This window comes from Apaloderma vittatum, unplaced genomic scaffold (assembly GCF_000703405.1).
Source record: "Apaloderma vittatum isolate BGI_N311 unplaced genomic scaffold, ASM70340v1 scaffold42002, whole genome shotgun sequence".
In the NCBI taxonomy this organism is placed as follows: domain Eukaryota; kingdom Metazoa; phylum Chordata; class Aves; order Trogoniformes; family Trogonidae; genus Apaloderma; species Apaloderma vittatum.
Window position 1 is genome coordinate 5,190 of NW_009703798.1, and position 15,941 is coordinate 21,130.

General features: G+C 37.1%; 1 protein-coding gene across 1 annotated transcript in view; it reads right to left on the reverse strand.

Moving 5' to 3' along the window:
• The window catches only part of SH3GLB1 (SH3-domain GRB2-like endophilin B1), a 19,091-nt gene extending 3,515 nt beyond the window's left edge, over positions 1-15,576 (reverse strand). The window contains exons 1-7 of the mRNA XM_009864755.1: positions 15,556-15,576; positions 13,943-14,084; positions 11,274-11,402; positions 10,219-10,352; positions 9,735-9,827; positions 2,386-2,475; positions 1,765-1,865 (exon numbers count right to left, since the gene is read on the reverse strand). Of these exons, the coding sequence (XP_009863057.1) occupies positions 1,765-1,865; positions 2,386-2,475; positions 9,735-9,827; positions 10,219-10,352; positions 11,274-11,402; positions 13,943-14,084; positions 15,556-15,576 (710 nt within the window). The remainder of the gene's footprint in view (positions 1-1,764; positions 1,866-2,385; positions 2,476-9,734; positions 9,828-10,218; positions 10,353-11,273; positions 11,403-13,942; positions 14,085-15,555) is intronic.
• Positions 15,577-15,941: the final 365 nt, after the last annotated feature.

The following is a 15,941-nucleotide window of genomic DNA, read 5'->3' on the forward strand; positions in this document are numbered from 1 at the left end:
AGAGTATATCAGGAAAATCAGTGCCCTAGATTCTGACCCCAGTAAAACTTATTCTGTGCATCTATCCTGAGCACCAGGTCTCTGTTTCAAGCAACAAGATATCTCACTTAGAGGCTGAACACCTCTGGTCCACCAACCTCAAAACAAAAGTAAGTCCCTCATGGCTCTTAGCTTTGCATGAGGAAGGGAAGACACACTCAGTATTTAATACCATCAGTGTCTTAACCCACACAGACAGAGACACTTCACCCGGCTGTCTGAGGCATTTAGGATTTTACAAAGCTTCCACGCTTTGGGTCTTCTAGCAATCAGAGTAAGTTTATCAAAAAGATCAGAGTCACACAAAGATACATCTCTTCTGCTTTTTAAAGGCAGTATTTTCTTCAAATACACTTTTTTATAGCTGGTAGCAGCTTACAAAAGTTTTAAATGAAGACAGCTGTTCTGGACATGCTATGCATAGTAAAGCAAGGGATTTTGAAGAGAAATATGTTCTTCCCTAGGTTAAGGGTATTATGTTTAAAGCGTTCTGCTTGGTGAATATTCCAGGATATTATATTTAATATACAGATATTAAAAAAATGTTATCTCAAAATAGTTGTGTAAATACACTTCACTTAATTTCTAATTTAAGAGGTGTTTGCCCTGAATCCAGCAAATGTTTATTTTCAAGCTTTCAGTTCTACAATTCGCATTCACGCTTTACCAGATTTTATAGCTGAATACTTCTTTCAGTGGAATATAACTTTGAAGATGTAGCTTTTTTCAAAAATCACACTTTTAAAGAGACTTTTAATAGTCCTTAAACTACCTACTCAAACAAACTGCGGAAAGGAAATCAAACACCACAGGAAGCTGCAAGTCAGGAAAAGAACAAGGCTGAAGAACACTTTTGTTTGTACTTCCTTGTCACAAAAAACATAAACAGAAATACTTTATAGAGACAGTTATTTATAATAGACACTACTGTAAACTTCTAAGTACAGCCAGTCCTTCAATGCATACGCGTACCTAGATAACACAGTCTGGTATAACCATAAGAAAGGTTGATTTATGAAGAATTAGAGTAGGGAAACTTTAGGAAAAGTTAAGTATGTAGATCTCTTTACACGACCAATTGCACAAAAACGATTATAAGCAAAAACTAACGCAGACAGCTTCTTCTCTTACTTTAAAAATGCTAAACACAAGAAAGAGCAAAACTAGACAACCTTGCTCATCCCACTATGAGTGCTTTGAATTACTGATTATAAATATTAGGAAGTATTTCTCTCTAGATGCGGTATCTATGCTGGCAACTCACTTAACAGTAGAGAACATAGTTTCTTTGAAAATCAGGTGGTGCCCTGCGGCAGATTAAGAGGTAACAGGAATTTACAGGCAGTACAAGAACTTTCCCCACACTGCATAGCGCTTTCATAACAGGAAGCATAAGACAACTGAATGATTACAAGTAAATGTCCAGAAATTCTTTTGTGCCATTAGATGAGGTCACCACAGGCTCACCTTCCTTTATCACAAAATACAGAAAATCTCAGTAAATCAACTGTCAAAAGGCAGCAGTGCTGTGTGTAGGCTTAAACAAACAGTTGCACTGGGGTGATTACATATTATTCACTGAGAACAGATATATTTTATATTTCAGCCCACACAGCATGCCTGGGTGTTCAAAACTGTTGTATCAGTTTAAGTTTCCCTAGTATTCATAAGCACTCAGAATAAAAAAACGTGGGTTTTTTCCTGAAGTTTTTACAGTGTTACTACCTTCCAAGTTGCTTCTGGAGATCCAACATATATTGGTAACATTGTGCATAATAGGTCATCTGAGCTTCAACAAAATCATTCAGACACCGAAGATGATGTGCCTACAACACAGCAAAGAACACGAGTTTTCAGTCTGTAAAAGTACCACGCGGCATTAGAAAGACTGGTCTGCTGGTGAGGTGCTGACACCAACACTGGCACACAGGGATTTATGCCACACAGGCACAGTGCCTGAATCTACAAGGTATCTGGGATAAAATGTCACAAAACTTAACATATTTGAGCACAAGAAGTAAGTGCTGTACAAGCATTGTGCCATTTACCTACTATTTACAGAATCTACCTATTTGCAGAATATTTTAGCATGTTTTTGTGGTTTCAACATTCAGTTGATCTGACAAATGGAAAGCTGAGTTTAAAGGATAAGAATGAAAGCTCCTGCATTCTCAAGATTAACAGGAGACTAAAGTTAAATTCAGTGGATATGAAACTAGAATTCCAAAAAGAAAAAAAAAAACAACAAAACCAAATGCCAGCAAAGTTCCCAAGTATCTCACTGTAGTTATTTACAGAAAGGGCACTGGTTTTGACTTTCCCCCTCTAACCCTTTTGAACACTCACATGTGTGCTGCTGATTCCTTCCAGCAGAAGTCTGGTAATCTCAGCTTGACGGTCAAATTCACTCTGAGTAATTCGTACTTCCTGCTCAGACTAGAAGAAAGGATGCACATTAGGTGTTCGTACAACTTGCTCCGTTACACCTTTCACCCACAGCAGTTCCGTTTAATTCAGAGCTACTCATACAAGTGGATTAATCACAACCTTAGGTGTTTGAAATGTGTTTTTTCCCTGCAGATACCTAGTACACAAAGAGAGTAATTGCACTTTTGCTTCAGAAATGCTGAGGCCCTGTATACACACCAGGCAGCTTTACCATCAGACCCGGGCCACACTGAGCCCAAGCAGGCAAAGGGAAGGCACTTTGCTGCCACCTCCCCCAGGAACAAACCACGTTTTCGCTGGCCCAACAGTGTCTGCACTGTTGGCAGGGTTCTGCCACCCCAGCAGTGGCAGCCAAGGACAAGGCAATTTTTCTTCATGCTTCAACTCAGCAGGGCTCTGATCAATTCAGGGTAAACCTCACCTTATTTTTCGCAGGTAACTGCATGGCCATAAGCTGCACATAAATCTTTGACAGGAAGTTTTAACAGGATATTTCACAAATTAATGATTCATTACAGCTACCAAGCTACAACAACTATCTCTGGAACTTGAAATTGAGCTGTCTTTAAAAATGAAAAAATCTGAACAACAGCAAATGTTCTAACTTCAATTATAGTAAAATTTCTATTAAAATTATTTAAGGTTCATATACCAGTAATTCAAATTTATTCCTTGTTGCATAATATTATCAGCAATTTTAAGATAAATTAACCATGTTACTGGTACTTTAAAGAACTCCCTTCTGGCACAGGACTTCAGAGTATTTTTGGGGGGTAAAAAAAGGACACTATTCAAAATACACAAATATGTCTTGTAATATCTAAGATTTACTGTTCCAAGACAGGATGGCTCAGTCTGAAATCTGGATTACCTTGCTTCAATACTTGTATCCATTTAGTACCTTGTTTCTAAAATCAAATGCAAAGGCAAAACTCTGTGTTAAATTGCAGCAGTTACTGTTCTCAACAAAACTGAGTAGAGGAAATACGTTTTCGGGAAACTTAATGAGGTGATATGGATAAAACATTGGTTTCAAAAGGATCTTGTGTTTGCACTCTGCTAATGTTAATCAATACAAAAAGTCACATGGTAGGATCTTAATCTCAGAAATGAGCAGAGAATAATGATGCAGTTATCCAAGAAATGTTTCTCATCTGAAGTCACTGCAGCTGGGAAGGTTTACACATGAATTAAACAGTGAGGAAGCAGCTATCAAGTACTGTGTGTTTCTTACTCAAAACTGACATAGAAACACATGTATCAAGTTACAAACTAATCAGTTTTCAAAGTTTGTTGATGCAAGAATCCTTGCTTGGAATTTTTTTATTAAATCTTTATCAATATCCATGCAATCCATCTAGCAGTCCACAAGAGAAATGTAAGAATAGAGGGGAAAAAAGCAAATCTGATAGCCAGGAGGTGAAGAAAAGCATTCCCTTCTGTATTAGCAACACCTTCAGTTCCTCTAAAAAAACCACAAACCAAAAAAAAAAACCCCACCAAAAAAACCCAAACATAACAAGAAAAAACCACCAAAATCATAGTTAAACTATTTATTTAGAGATAAATAGTTTGGCCTCTTCCTTCTCTGAAGTCAGTAGTTGCTTTTGTGTTTCTGTCTTACTGCCAGGTAAGCAAATACATGAGAACAGGAACTGATATGGAGAAATATCCATCAAAATAATTATTTGTTTCAACAATATTTTAGCAAATCAACTACCTTCTATAAGAAAAGGTAACATGAGTAATGTGGTAACATGTATGAACTTTGCCAGCATGTAGTGACTTTAAATAAATTGTGTTACGAAAGCCCACTGTACTGGCTTCGTAGAGACTGACCCACATGGAGCTCTGTAACAATGCACTGAGGCTGGTCTGTCCATCCCTATTTTCACTCCTGCTGGATGACCAGTAGTAGGACAGTGGATCTATCCCACACCCTACGGTAAAGCTAAAAACAGCCGACTTGCAGTCTAGGAAGTTTATGGCCTGATCATCTTGGTTTCTCAACAGAATGAAGAACTCGAAATACAAGCCTCAACTTTCCAGTGACCCTCAGCTGCAGTAATATTTTGGTTTTAGAATAACCAGAAGGCCTCACTGCCTGTCTCCCACGAAGATGCCCCAAAATGGTACTTGATCTCCAAATTTAGAATATGAACCCAGTTTCTGAATATGACTGCTCAGAAATTCATAGTCTCCCCAAATTTCACATACAAATATATGACCCATCAGAAATGCTGTGCAATCCTGTAGCTAAGGGATAACACACAAAATCATACGAGCACCTGTTTAAAAAGTGTGTAACATTGCTACCTACCCCATGTGTTTATAGCACATTATTGAATATTCTCTAATTCTGCTCTTCAGAGGAGAAGCTAAACTGAAGAAAGTTTGTCGCTGACACCGTGCTGATCTTTTGCTGTAACTCAGAAAAACTCTGTAACTGATCTAGAGATTACTGGACAGTCTGAAAAGCTACATTCTTAGACTTAAATTGAAAACATCTATGAATCTCTTCCTGCAGCTTTCAAACACAGAAGGATAGATTACTTTTAGAAATCAAGACGGATTACTATTTGGCCAAACATGTGCTGCAGTTTCTTCTTAGTAGTCTCTGTCTTTTATATGCTTAATAGAAAAGGAAACCTTGAATTACAGAATTTATTACAAGACTTAAAGTTTTTAGTCTCCTTTATGCTACGGTTAAGCACCTTCAATTATTTTCTTTTTTCTAAGACAGAATCTGTTCGATTTCACTATGCTTCAAGTTGCTTGTCACCATCTCTGAAAAGCAAGTAGGTTTTTTCATCATAGCTTCAAGATTAGTTTCTGTTACAGCAGTACTGTTCCACTGCCATATTTTCCCCAAAATAGCACCAAGTGCTCCAACAGAGTTTTTCTGCTTCCAAACCGTTCCTTTTCTTAAATAGTAAAACAATTCTCAAACTTTGGGATCAGTGTTGATCTAAACCTGTTTTTATCGTTCCACCTCTAAATGCTCGCTTCCTGCTAAACTCTCACACTTCAGGTATATACTCCCGTTTGCACCATAACTCACAGAAAGCTGGAATAGAGAAAAACCTTAATTTATTCTCTCATATCACCCAAGATTTCACCCAAAGCTCCACATCCCAGCTTCTAACAGCAACTCCCTGCACTTCTCACAGCTGCCTATCTAGTCCCCCTTTAAAAATCATACTCTAAAGACCCTGCCCTCCAGCTACCCTTACTTTCTACTGCTACTCTTTTTATTTCTCCTCCTCTGCAGAAATCTCCTAAGAAATTTCTTAAATGTTAGCATAGCTTTTCCCAGCCTGTTTCCAATAACTGCTTTGTTAGAGCCAGTGAGCCTGGGAACAGCCCTTGTCATGGCACTGGAGCAGCTGTCACCTACCGCTCCATTAGTCCCACCGAGTTTGTCCCTGTGCAAGGGATGGCCTGACAAAAGAAGGCTGCAAACCCATCCCAAGGCTAATGCTACATTTATGAGCCAGCCTTCACCCCAAACTCAGTTTGCAGATGCATCTACCTCCTAATTTCAGCTGCTTAAGATAAGCACAGCATTCCACAGTGACACTGAGGAGAAAGGTGAAGAACAATCAAAAAAAAAAAAATACTCCTCCAAAACAGAGTTTTCTCTGAATTTCTTGCATGCACACCAACATTGTAATTACTGTTCCATGTTCTGGGTAAAAGTTGAAGATCAGTGTTTTTCAGGACAATCTAGATTACTAGACTCCAACCTTTCTGAAAATTTTCAATTAAGGTAACTTTTAACAGGATGCCTTACTAGTACGTTTTGAGAGACAAGTCCTGTAGTTCTTTTTCTGCTGTATCTTACGACCATATGATCCTCATGTGACAAGTGATCGTCAGCCAGAAACAGCTTACTCTAAAACAATCCCCAGACATTGTTTCACCACCGGAGTTTGAAAGGCCCTAGAGGAAACCACTGTATTCTGATACAACGCATCAGGCTGCCAGCATTCGACCAAAATCACCAACATGCAATATCCTTTACTACATCAGACCAGTACAAGTTGTGGTTTCAGAATTCTGCAATTTCTAAATTGTTTACTTACTTTCGTCACTTCCTCAGCCCATATCTAGTCAGCATTAAGGGGGAGGGAGGGAAATAAAAACATATAAACTTAGACATTGGTGGTACTTTAACAGAGGATGCAAACATACTTTGGCTTTTAACTACTTTCCTGCCCTCAGAACTTCACAGGTATTTGAGGAGTGCTCTACATCAGTTGCCCAAAGTCCGTCACACACAATGAAATTACAAGTATGATGGCACTACATCTGTGAAGTAAGTTAGATATGAAGGAGCATATGACTTAAAAAACTTATGTTACAACAATCTATTTAAAACAAGCTATTACAACTTAAGACATTAACTACTTAGAAAATGACACGAATCAGACAAACTAAATCACCTTACGGAGGAACTGAAGTTACACTAATGTGTTAAAATACTGGAAAACTATGGAAAGCTATTCTCATTTGAGCACCACATTAAGTAAAGACTGTAACAGATGAATGATTTCTCTTGCTAATTTCATTATCGGTTTCCTGTTTCACAAGCATTTTTACTGAAATCCGAATTTAATTTAAAATGCTGCAGAGGAATCTTAAAGTGAGTATTAAAGTTTTGGCAAGTAGTACAGCAGAATAATAGAACTGCAAGGAGCCTACTCTAGAAGTTAATTACGTGAGCTTGCTGTTCCCACTCCCTCTTGCAATGTGGTTCTGTAACTTTTATGTTCTGCAGTTGGATGAAGATGACACCATCAGGACTTCCCTAGCATGAACTGTGTATAGAAGTTGCAGAAGCAAGTGGCAACAAACAAGTTTATTCGCTCTTTCATTTGATCACAACTGAGAAATACAAAACACTAATTGAAATAAAACCCACTGTGCTGTGCAGATCCACAACCCAAACCAGGAGAGGCTGAACAGCACAGTCTGTCTTGCAGATAATTAATTAATCCCCTGCTTTTCTACTTTCACAATTATGGTGCTAAAACCAGCTGCATTAATGCATCCTTGCAACAAGTTTAGGACACACTGTACTCATGAGTTAAGCCAGTACTTCATGACAGTACTCAGTTTCAGTTATTTGTAAAAAAATTGTTTGAAAGGGAATATTTCCACATATTCCTGGCTTTTTCACAAATTTCACTCCTCATATTAAACAAATAGAAATTAAATAACTCCTTTCCCTCCAACAGACTAAACTGATTTCAGAAGTGAAAAAAAAAATCAACTCCTTTGCACATCCTATGTTTACATTCCTAAACTCATATAAACTACAATACTGTATGCTTCAGATTATCAGAAATACTCTGATAAAAACAACACTTAGTGCTGTACTGAGGTAAGTGTGTTGAGTACACTATACCAATCCAGTTTGGAATGGAAACCATCCGAAACGAGACCAAAATAAGCTGGATAGCAAGAGGAAACATTTGATAGGAAAATGAATGAACACAGGAGGCCCACAAACCTTTAGCCATTTTACATGCAGCAAGTTGAGCACGTAAGAGACATTTACCATAATGTTATTGTCTTCAGGCTGAGAGGTGTTTAGTTGCTTAAGTGTACAGATAAGAGAAGAGGCAAGTTACAACACCGAATACAGCAGGTGAACAGATTACTGGCACAAAGCACTGCAAGTTTAAGCTAAGCAAGACTGTGAACTGAATACACACAAATAAAATTGTTTCAAATACTGATTTAAGCTGCTTGAGTTGTACAGTAAGCACAGGAGAAGGTAATTTCATCAACTATTAAATATTTTTATACCAGTGGAAAAAAGAAACAAATCTGTATGTAATTTATCACTTTATCCTGTCCCAGAAAGTAGTAAGTAGAAGTTTGCATGATAACTCCATACGCTTTGCTAGCCTCCACACGCTTTGTTCAGCACCGTTTGTCAGGCTATCTTCTGCTAGATCACCCATTTTTGAAGGAAGATAACTGTTGGCATTACACCTATATCCAGGTTAGTTCTCATTTCTGTAGTGTAGAGGGTAAAGCAGAGATGCAATTTTGTCAGTTCTCTGGGAATTCTACAATCCAATACTTGTTAAACACGCACACTGCTGTTCAAATGTAATTAAAATTGAAGTAGGCAACGTAGTGAAGTAAGAGGCCTAGAATCTCATGCTTTACCAGCACTAAATTATTTTTGCATAAACCTGTGAATTACCTGTTATATGAGTATTTAAGACTGGTCAAGCAGCAGCAACTGTCAGTAATTTTGTCCAAGCACCAAACTCTGGATGATTACACAAGTGACGAACTAAAACTCAAGTATAGAGCCTTTCTTCTAAGAGAAGTCTTTCTATTGCTTCAGAAAGGAAGGCATATACCTGCTGTCACACCAGCAAAGGAACAGTTTACTATCCATTGCTTCTCTGTCCATTGCTTCCAAATTCCACCACTGGCTGCCTTCTGTATTCCCTCAGCACCTCTGTGAATAAGCCCTTATGGGGAAAATCACTATCCATCACTAGCTGTTACACTTTTAGAAAAGCAGTCAAAAGATAGCTACGAAAACACTCCTGGCATACCCTCATGAAACTGCACACATTTAATTATCTATTCCTCCATTTAAAGACATTATAAGAGTTTAAAATTCAAGTGCTTTTTAATTTATAGGAATTTTAATCTCATTGAACAACCATTTCCTGAGGGAATAAGCATGGTTAAGAGATGCGAGTTTAAAAGGTTGTGTGAAATAGTGAACAATAAAGAAAGGGTAAGCTACTAGCGTTAGTGAAACAGAGAAGTTAAGTACAGATAGGTGCATCAGTTGGAAGTAATTATACATATGCTTCAACATTGCAGGGATTCAAACGACAAAACTCGACCTCTGAATGATTTGTATTTACGACCATCTTGGCAGATCGCAGGAAGTCAGTTTTGGCAGTACAGGCTCACCTAGTATAGAACAAGGGGAGAGTATTTACTCAGGTCAAGGAAGCTCAAGCTGATGGAATATCTAAAAAGAGAAGACTAACACCCTGATCAGTAATTCGCTTCCATTTCCTTGTGTTCCACTGAGACACTTCTTACAAAACATCCAGAAAAACAGCGAGGACAAGAAGCTACGACTGGAAACATAACCAAGTAGTTGAGTTTATAAATATATATCAGTAAGTTGAAAGGCATAGATAAAATAATAAATAAAATAATAAAATAAAATAAAAAAAATAAATTGAAAATCTACTTACTGCAGCTCGAGCTTCTGCAACTTTTGCCTTCTTCAATCTGGTTTTTGCTGCATCCAAATCTAGTCTTTTATTTTGTAATAGTTTACGTTCTTTCTGAAAGTGAGTCAGGTTAATTTGTGAGAATAGGTACACATAACTCAACAGCAAAAGCCTGATTACATGGAAATTTTTTTCCATGAAGGACCACATACAAAAAGGTTCGTCAGTTGAAGAAAGAAGCAGAGTTAGATTCTAATTATTATCGCATGTTTTATACTCAAGATACATACTTTAAATAGAACTATAACTACAGAAACTAAGTTTTCAGAATTATTTTGATTCTACCTGGTCAAAAGGAAGCAATATACACCAACAGCACAAATTCTACCTGAGTTTTTCTAGATTAGCTTGAGGAAAGCAATAATGTACAATTACCTACTACTTCATTTTGAAGATTTACAGTTAAGGATTGGTGTGAAATGCTGAAGAACACAGTTAAACTTACAGCAATAGTTTTGTAGTCTCCTTCAATAAAGTTTCTTAGGGGAGTGAGGAAGTTTATAGCAGAAGTTTGAATTAGTTCTCTGTCCGCTGTCCCAATTCGTTTTTGTGTTTCTCCACATTTAATGAGTGCATTTCCTGAAAATAAAAAATAAAAAATAAAAAAAAAGTTAGTCTCTAAGTGATTCAGGCAGGTGGCTGACAAAACAGGTTTCTGCAAGCAGGAAAATTTAGGCCAGCAATTCGAAAGATAGTCCAATGCCATGACAAGGGCTTTCACAAGAAATCCAAACCAGTTACAAAAAAACAAACAAGAAAAAAACCTCCAATAAACCAAAAAACAACCAATCGAACAACAAAAAACCCCCCACAATAAAGCATTTTTATTAATGACAATCAGACTTCAACTGCAGACTATATCATATATGCACAAACCTATGCATTTCAGCTGGTTAAGCTAAATTAACAGCTCATCTTTTATAAACAACTTCAAGGGTTGTAGAGAACACGAGAATTGGATTTTATTATTAATGCTAAGGTAAAAACATTAGATATAACAACCTCAACTCTCATGTTATTGGCATATAAATTTGCTGGAGAAGCAAAGAAAATTTAGATTATGTTCTACACTCTCATCTTTATCAAAGTATTATATATTAATAAAAGTAGGAATACTATAAAGTTACAAAGTCTTCTTGTCGAAGAAGTTAATTCTTGGTAACATTTTCACTCCATACCACAACTAAAATGCACAGAAGTTGTCAGATGTGCAAATGTGTAAAAAGGAAACTAAATTCTGGAATTATTAGTTCTAGTAAGAAAACTACCCATCCACAAAACCATTCCAACAGCAGGTTTTATTTCTAATTTGGATAGAAGCCTTATCATTGATCTCCCAATGCTCACATTTATACAGCAAGTCATCTTAAACTGATACAAAAGACATTGAACTATTTTATCGAAAGACAAATATCATTTTACATTGTTAAAATAATCGATCTGTCCGGTTTTTACCCTCTTTGTTCTGCAAGACAAGACATATTTGCTCTTTTAACTTACCATAAGCCGTTCCAGGGCCAAATTCATTCCCAGCATCAATCATATACTGGCCTAGCAACTCGGGATTATTCATGCGACTTGGTGCTTTGCGGTCCAGTTTCTCATAGACAAATTCTTCTATTCTGGCATCTAAAAAAATGTTTATTAGGAATAATTACTGTCACTCAAAACACAAGTTAGAAATAGAAACAAAACAAAGAAAAAAGGAAAGAAAAAATAATCTCAAATCTGGACATTAAATTCAACATTAAGTAAAGAACGTAAAGCTGAAGATACTGTTCTTGGAAATGGACTGTATTCCATGTTTGCCATGCTCTGCTCCAGTGTGTTAGAGCCGCCTGTGAAAGTGAAAAATGATATTTTTCCTCTCCTTAATAAAACCAAATAGTCTCTTCTTCCACCTCCAGGAAAAATATTGAAAACAGTTCACCAGAATTAGCACGGTAAGAATTAAGTTCAACAAGTCCTGTAGGTTCCCTACTAAGATATTCTGAAAGCTTGGTAGCTCCAGAAATTTCATCCTCTCTTACTTCCCCTGCTTCCTTAAAAGCTCTAAAAGAAAACACTAAAGATACTAGAAAGTGTTTCATTTCGCATTCCCATTTTTCCCCAGTTTGAGCAACAAAACTCCCCACAAATTTATCATGACTACACGTTCATGATGTCCATCTCTCATAATATTAAGCCCCAGTTCGCTGTTCAGGTGAAAAGGCCTCACAGACAGGAACAGGGACCCTGTTAATCACCAGCTCCTCAGATGCAACCCCTGATGTCTCTGACCAACTGTGCTGACTCCAGGACTGCTCACTTCATTTATGCACTCAGCAATTCAGCCTGCAACAGTACAAGCAACCACAAAGAAGCTTCCCAGTGAACATCCCTGTCGCTTGGAGGCAACCCAAAAGAATACTGTTAACTAGACAACTTCCATCATGGATTAAATATCTACTCACTTACAAAGGTCACAAAACTTAACCCAACACAGACACACGTGAGTACCAGGGCATTCGCTAGCACCAAGGCTGAACCAAAAAAAATATCAAAAATCACTGTTTTCTCTTTAATCGATCCATAATATTTATTTTTGACTAGATGACAAAACAACTCAAAAGTAATCTGGACAAAAGTAATTACTGGACTATTATATGGGTCTGACCTAAAGGCACAATGAAAAATGTGCCTGAAAGTAATTTTTCCTCCCCTGCACAGGGTCATTCCATTAACAACCAAAAGCAGCTCTCTAGAGCAGGTGATCGTCCTCCCAAGCAGACAGCCAGGCAGCTGAAGTTACATTCACCACTGCTTAACTAAGTATTTTTAGCCATCAGAAAATCGACTGGTCAGCATAACTGAAATACTGTCACATATTACCCTTCTACTAAATCTTCCTCACATAGTTCTACCAGTTTTCAGTTAGTGATTCAATATTCTACAATTATAAATTTCTGAAAAAGCCAATGGGTATCACAAATACTGAATTAAATTGATAAGACAACTATTTCTTCTGGTCTAGCCAATGTAGAAACCTGAGCTGGAATTTTCTCTAAGTTCCATTGCGTTCTTCCCACAGGATTAGTTGTTTTGGGTTTTATGTCTGAGTTTCTTTACTACTGCTTTTATGGAACTAAAGGATGCAACAGAATTGCAGGATAATACTTCCAAGAACAACATTATAAAGAATAACTCCCTGGCAGTAGGGAAGTGCTATCAGTGTAAGATTTACCTGCACTAATAAATGCTAACTCACTATGTCACTATGTTACGGTTTTCACTGTTTCATGTTTTCAGTGCAGAGGTATTAGTAACATCATAATTTTATCACTGGAGCGAACCTAAAGGAGGTTTAGATTTTTTCGGTAACAGTAGTTTGCCCAGTGACTAGAGACAAGGTCTTGACATGAAATGTAGATCTGTACACCAAGTAAATTCCTATAGCTGCCAACACTAGTGCAACTGTTCTGAATGACACAGAAAACTGCGATAATTGAAACTTATATCAGATAACTGAAACTTATATCCTCAACATCACTACTCATAGCAGCAATTTCAGAAACAAATAAAATTAACAGTCCAGAAAATTACATTTCTACCCACGTTTTTTCTGTTATTCTTACAGTAAGAGATTTACCACTGACAAAAACATTTGAAACTTTATTGTATTGTATTAATCTAATAATTCTCTATTAGAAGAATTGTTAAAGGCAGACATTTCAGTTCCTCCTGCCTGCTTCAAGCGGAATTGTATTGTGCAAATAGTTTAAAGCAATGAAATAGTAATGAAATTTCTTGAGCCATTGCATCTACCCCATGAAGAACTTCAGAGTTCTTAGAGCTACTTAAGATTTCTGGAATTAGAATGGGAAATTCAATTAAACAGGAACAACTCAAAAACAGTCAGCTTGAGACTGACCAGAGTATGGAAATAATGCTGTAGTTTAAAGAGCTCTGTTTAAAGCTTTTCCCATTTGAAGCATTAAAGAAATATCAGCAATTGGTACAGTGTTTCTGATTCTCAATAGCTCTTGAGTGTGCCTTCCCTGGCTCCAGCCCTCAAATTTTGAAACTGCTATATTTAGTCATAACTTATGTAATACCTACTGCAGTAAACACTTACATTTGCAAATCTATTAACTCAAAAGTTGTAAACAAAAACCTGAAGGACTCCTTACTTGGATTTGGCTGCAATAATACTTCTGTTTGTTTCATTATTTTTTCTGTCCACAATTTAGTGCATTCTGCTTTGCTGAGAAGGTTCTCCAGGTGAGCATCCAGTTCAGTCTTCTCTGCTTGACCAAGCTTTTCTTCCGTGAACTACGAGTTAGTCAGGTTGAAAATACTGTTAGTTCATAGAAATAATTTCCCAGGACAAGTTTAAGACAGTAGCTATTCACTCTCATTAATTGCACATCATGTTTTCAAACACATAACCATTATTCCATCATCAATAAAAATCTAAGGACAAATTTGAAAGTTTTTAAGTTCAACAACACACCCTGACTAACGGGAAAACAAAGGGCGAGAGGGTGTTAACCTGACTGAGAGAAGGAAGGTCATTCACAACCTCATGAAGAAATCCTCTGCTCTACTTGATACTGAGAGTTCTCCAGATCTCTCTTGGAGCATTTTGGTGCAATTTTGCACAGTGTCCTTGGGAAATAAAAGAAAGTCCAGAGGTAACGAAGACCATTAAAAGATTACTTGAATTTTGTATATTTCATAATTGTGTCCCTTCTCCCACAGTAAAACCTGATGATACAACAGATTCTCATTGTAGCTACCTTTAATATATTTTAAAAAGCTACTGCCCTGTCCACAGCAAACAGGACAAGAAGTAGTGCATTTAACTTTCAGCACAAAGATTTAAATTGGACATTAGAGAAAGCTTTTAAAGACGATTAAAAGCTAGAAATAGATTTCCCTGGGAAACTGTGGGATATATACCTTTGGAGGTGGAGGGTGTTTTGTTTTTTAAAATAAGACAAATCAATGTTCGATGAACTATTCAGATTCGGTAAAACAATCTGTGCTGTTCCAAGCTGTGTTTCCAGTAACAATGAAATACAATGTAATGTCATTTAGCTAAATAAAACGACAGGGAGGTTAGATTTAAACGATCTCTAAGGTCCCTTCCAGCCTAGGCCACTCTATGATTCTATGAAATCCAGCAGACAATTCATTTCACTTGACATTAAATTGATGCCAACTCTTATTAACCCACGAGCAGTTTGTACTTCAGTCTCATTTGTCCGGGAGAGAGCGAAGCCATGCGCTCCATGCCAGGGAACCAAGCGAAACCGAACGGAGGGGTTTGCCCGCCGCTCTCCAGAGCAGCAGCTCCTCATGACGATGATGATCTCATCACTTGACAGCCTGTTCAAAATCAGGCATTTGCAGAAGAACCTGGCTTACGATTAAATCCCTAACAAGCTTACCAGTTAAGAACATAATAGGACTGGAAACATTTCTGACTGTCAAACTTCATTTTTAACAACTTCTCTGGTGGGATTTTTAAACTTGCAGTAAGAAAGAAAGACACAACAGAAGTAATTTGCGCTGTCCAAGTTTGTTTTAATTGCCATCACATGTCAAATAAAACCAACTTCGATAGTATTCACACCTAAAGACCAGAAAAATGCTGCAATCTATGCAGTGCTACATAAAAGCAAACTGACTTCATGAGAAGGTTCAGTGGCAGTAAAGGGAATAGTGGAATTTATTTATAAATGTATTACCACCAGTGCTTAACAGGCTCTTTAAAAAGATGTCAGGTACTGCCAGTTGCTCTCAAAAACTTTGTACACATTCATCATAATACAATATTAATGGTGCTGAAATTATTTTTTACTAATTACAGAGAAGAGTATTTGTATATAAAAAGGGCTTTTTTATTAATATGTCTATAAATCTTCTCAGCAGTGTGAAGATTGCTTAGTGAAGAGCATGATGGTATATTTCACACATACACTTAAAAGAAAACTTCATTTTAGCAATACTGAGCAACATGGTAAATAGTAGTTTGACAGAAATATGGTTTCCAGCATCATTGTAATCCAACAATGCTGCCACTCTGATTTCTCATCTCAGTTATCCTGAAACCTAAATTTGAACTGGTCGTTCTGGTTTATATCCTTTTTCAGACATTACTCCATCCCTTAAGGAAGGTGGTGC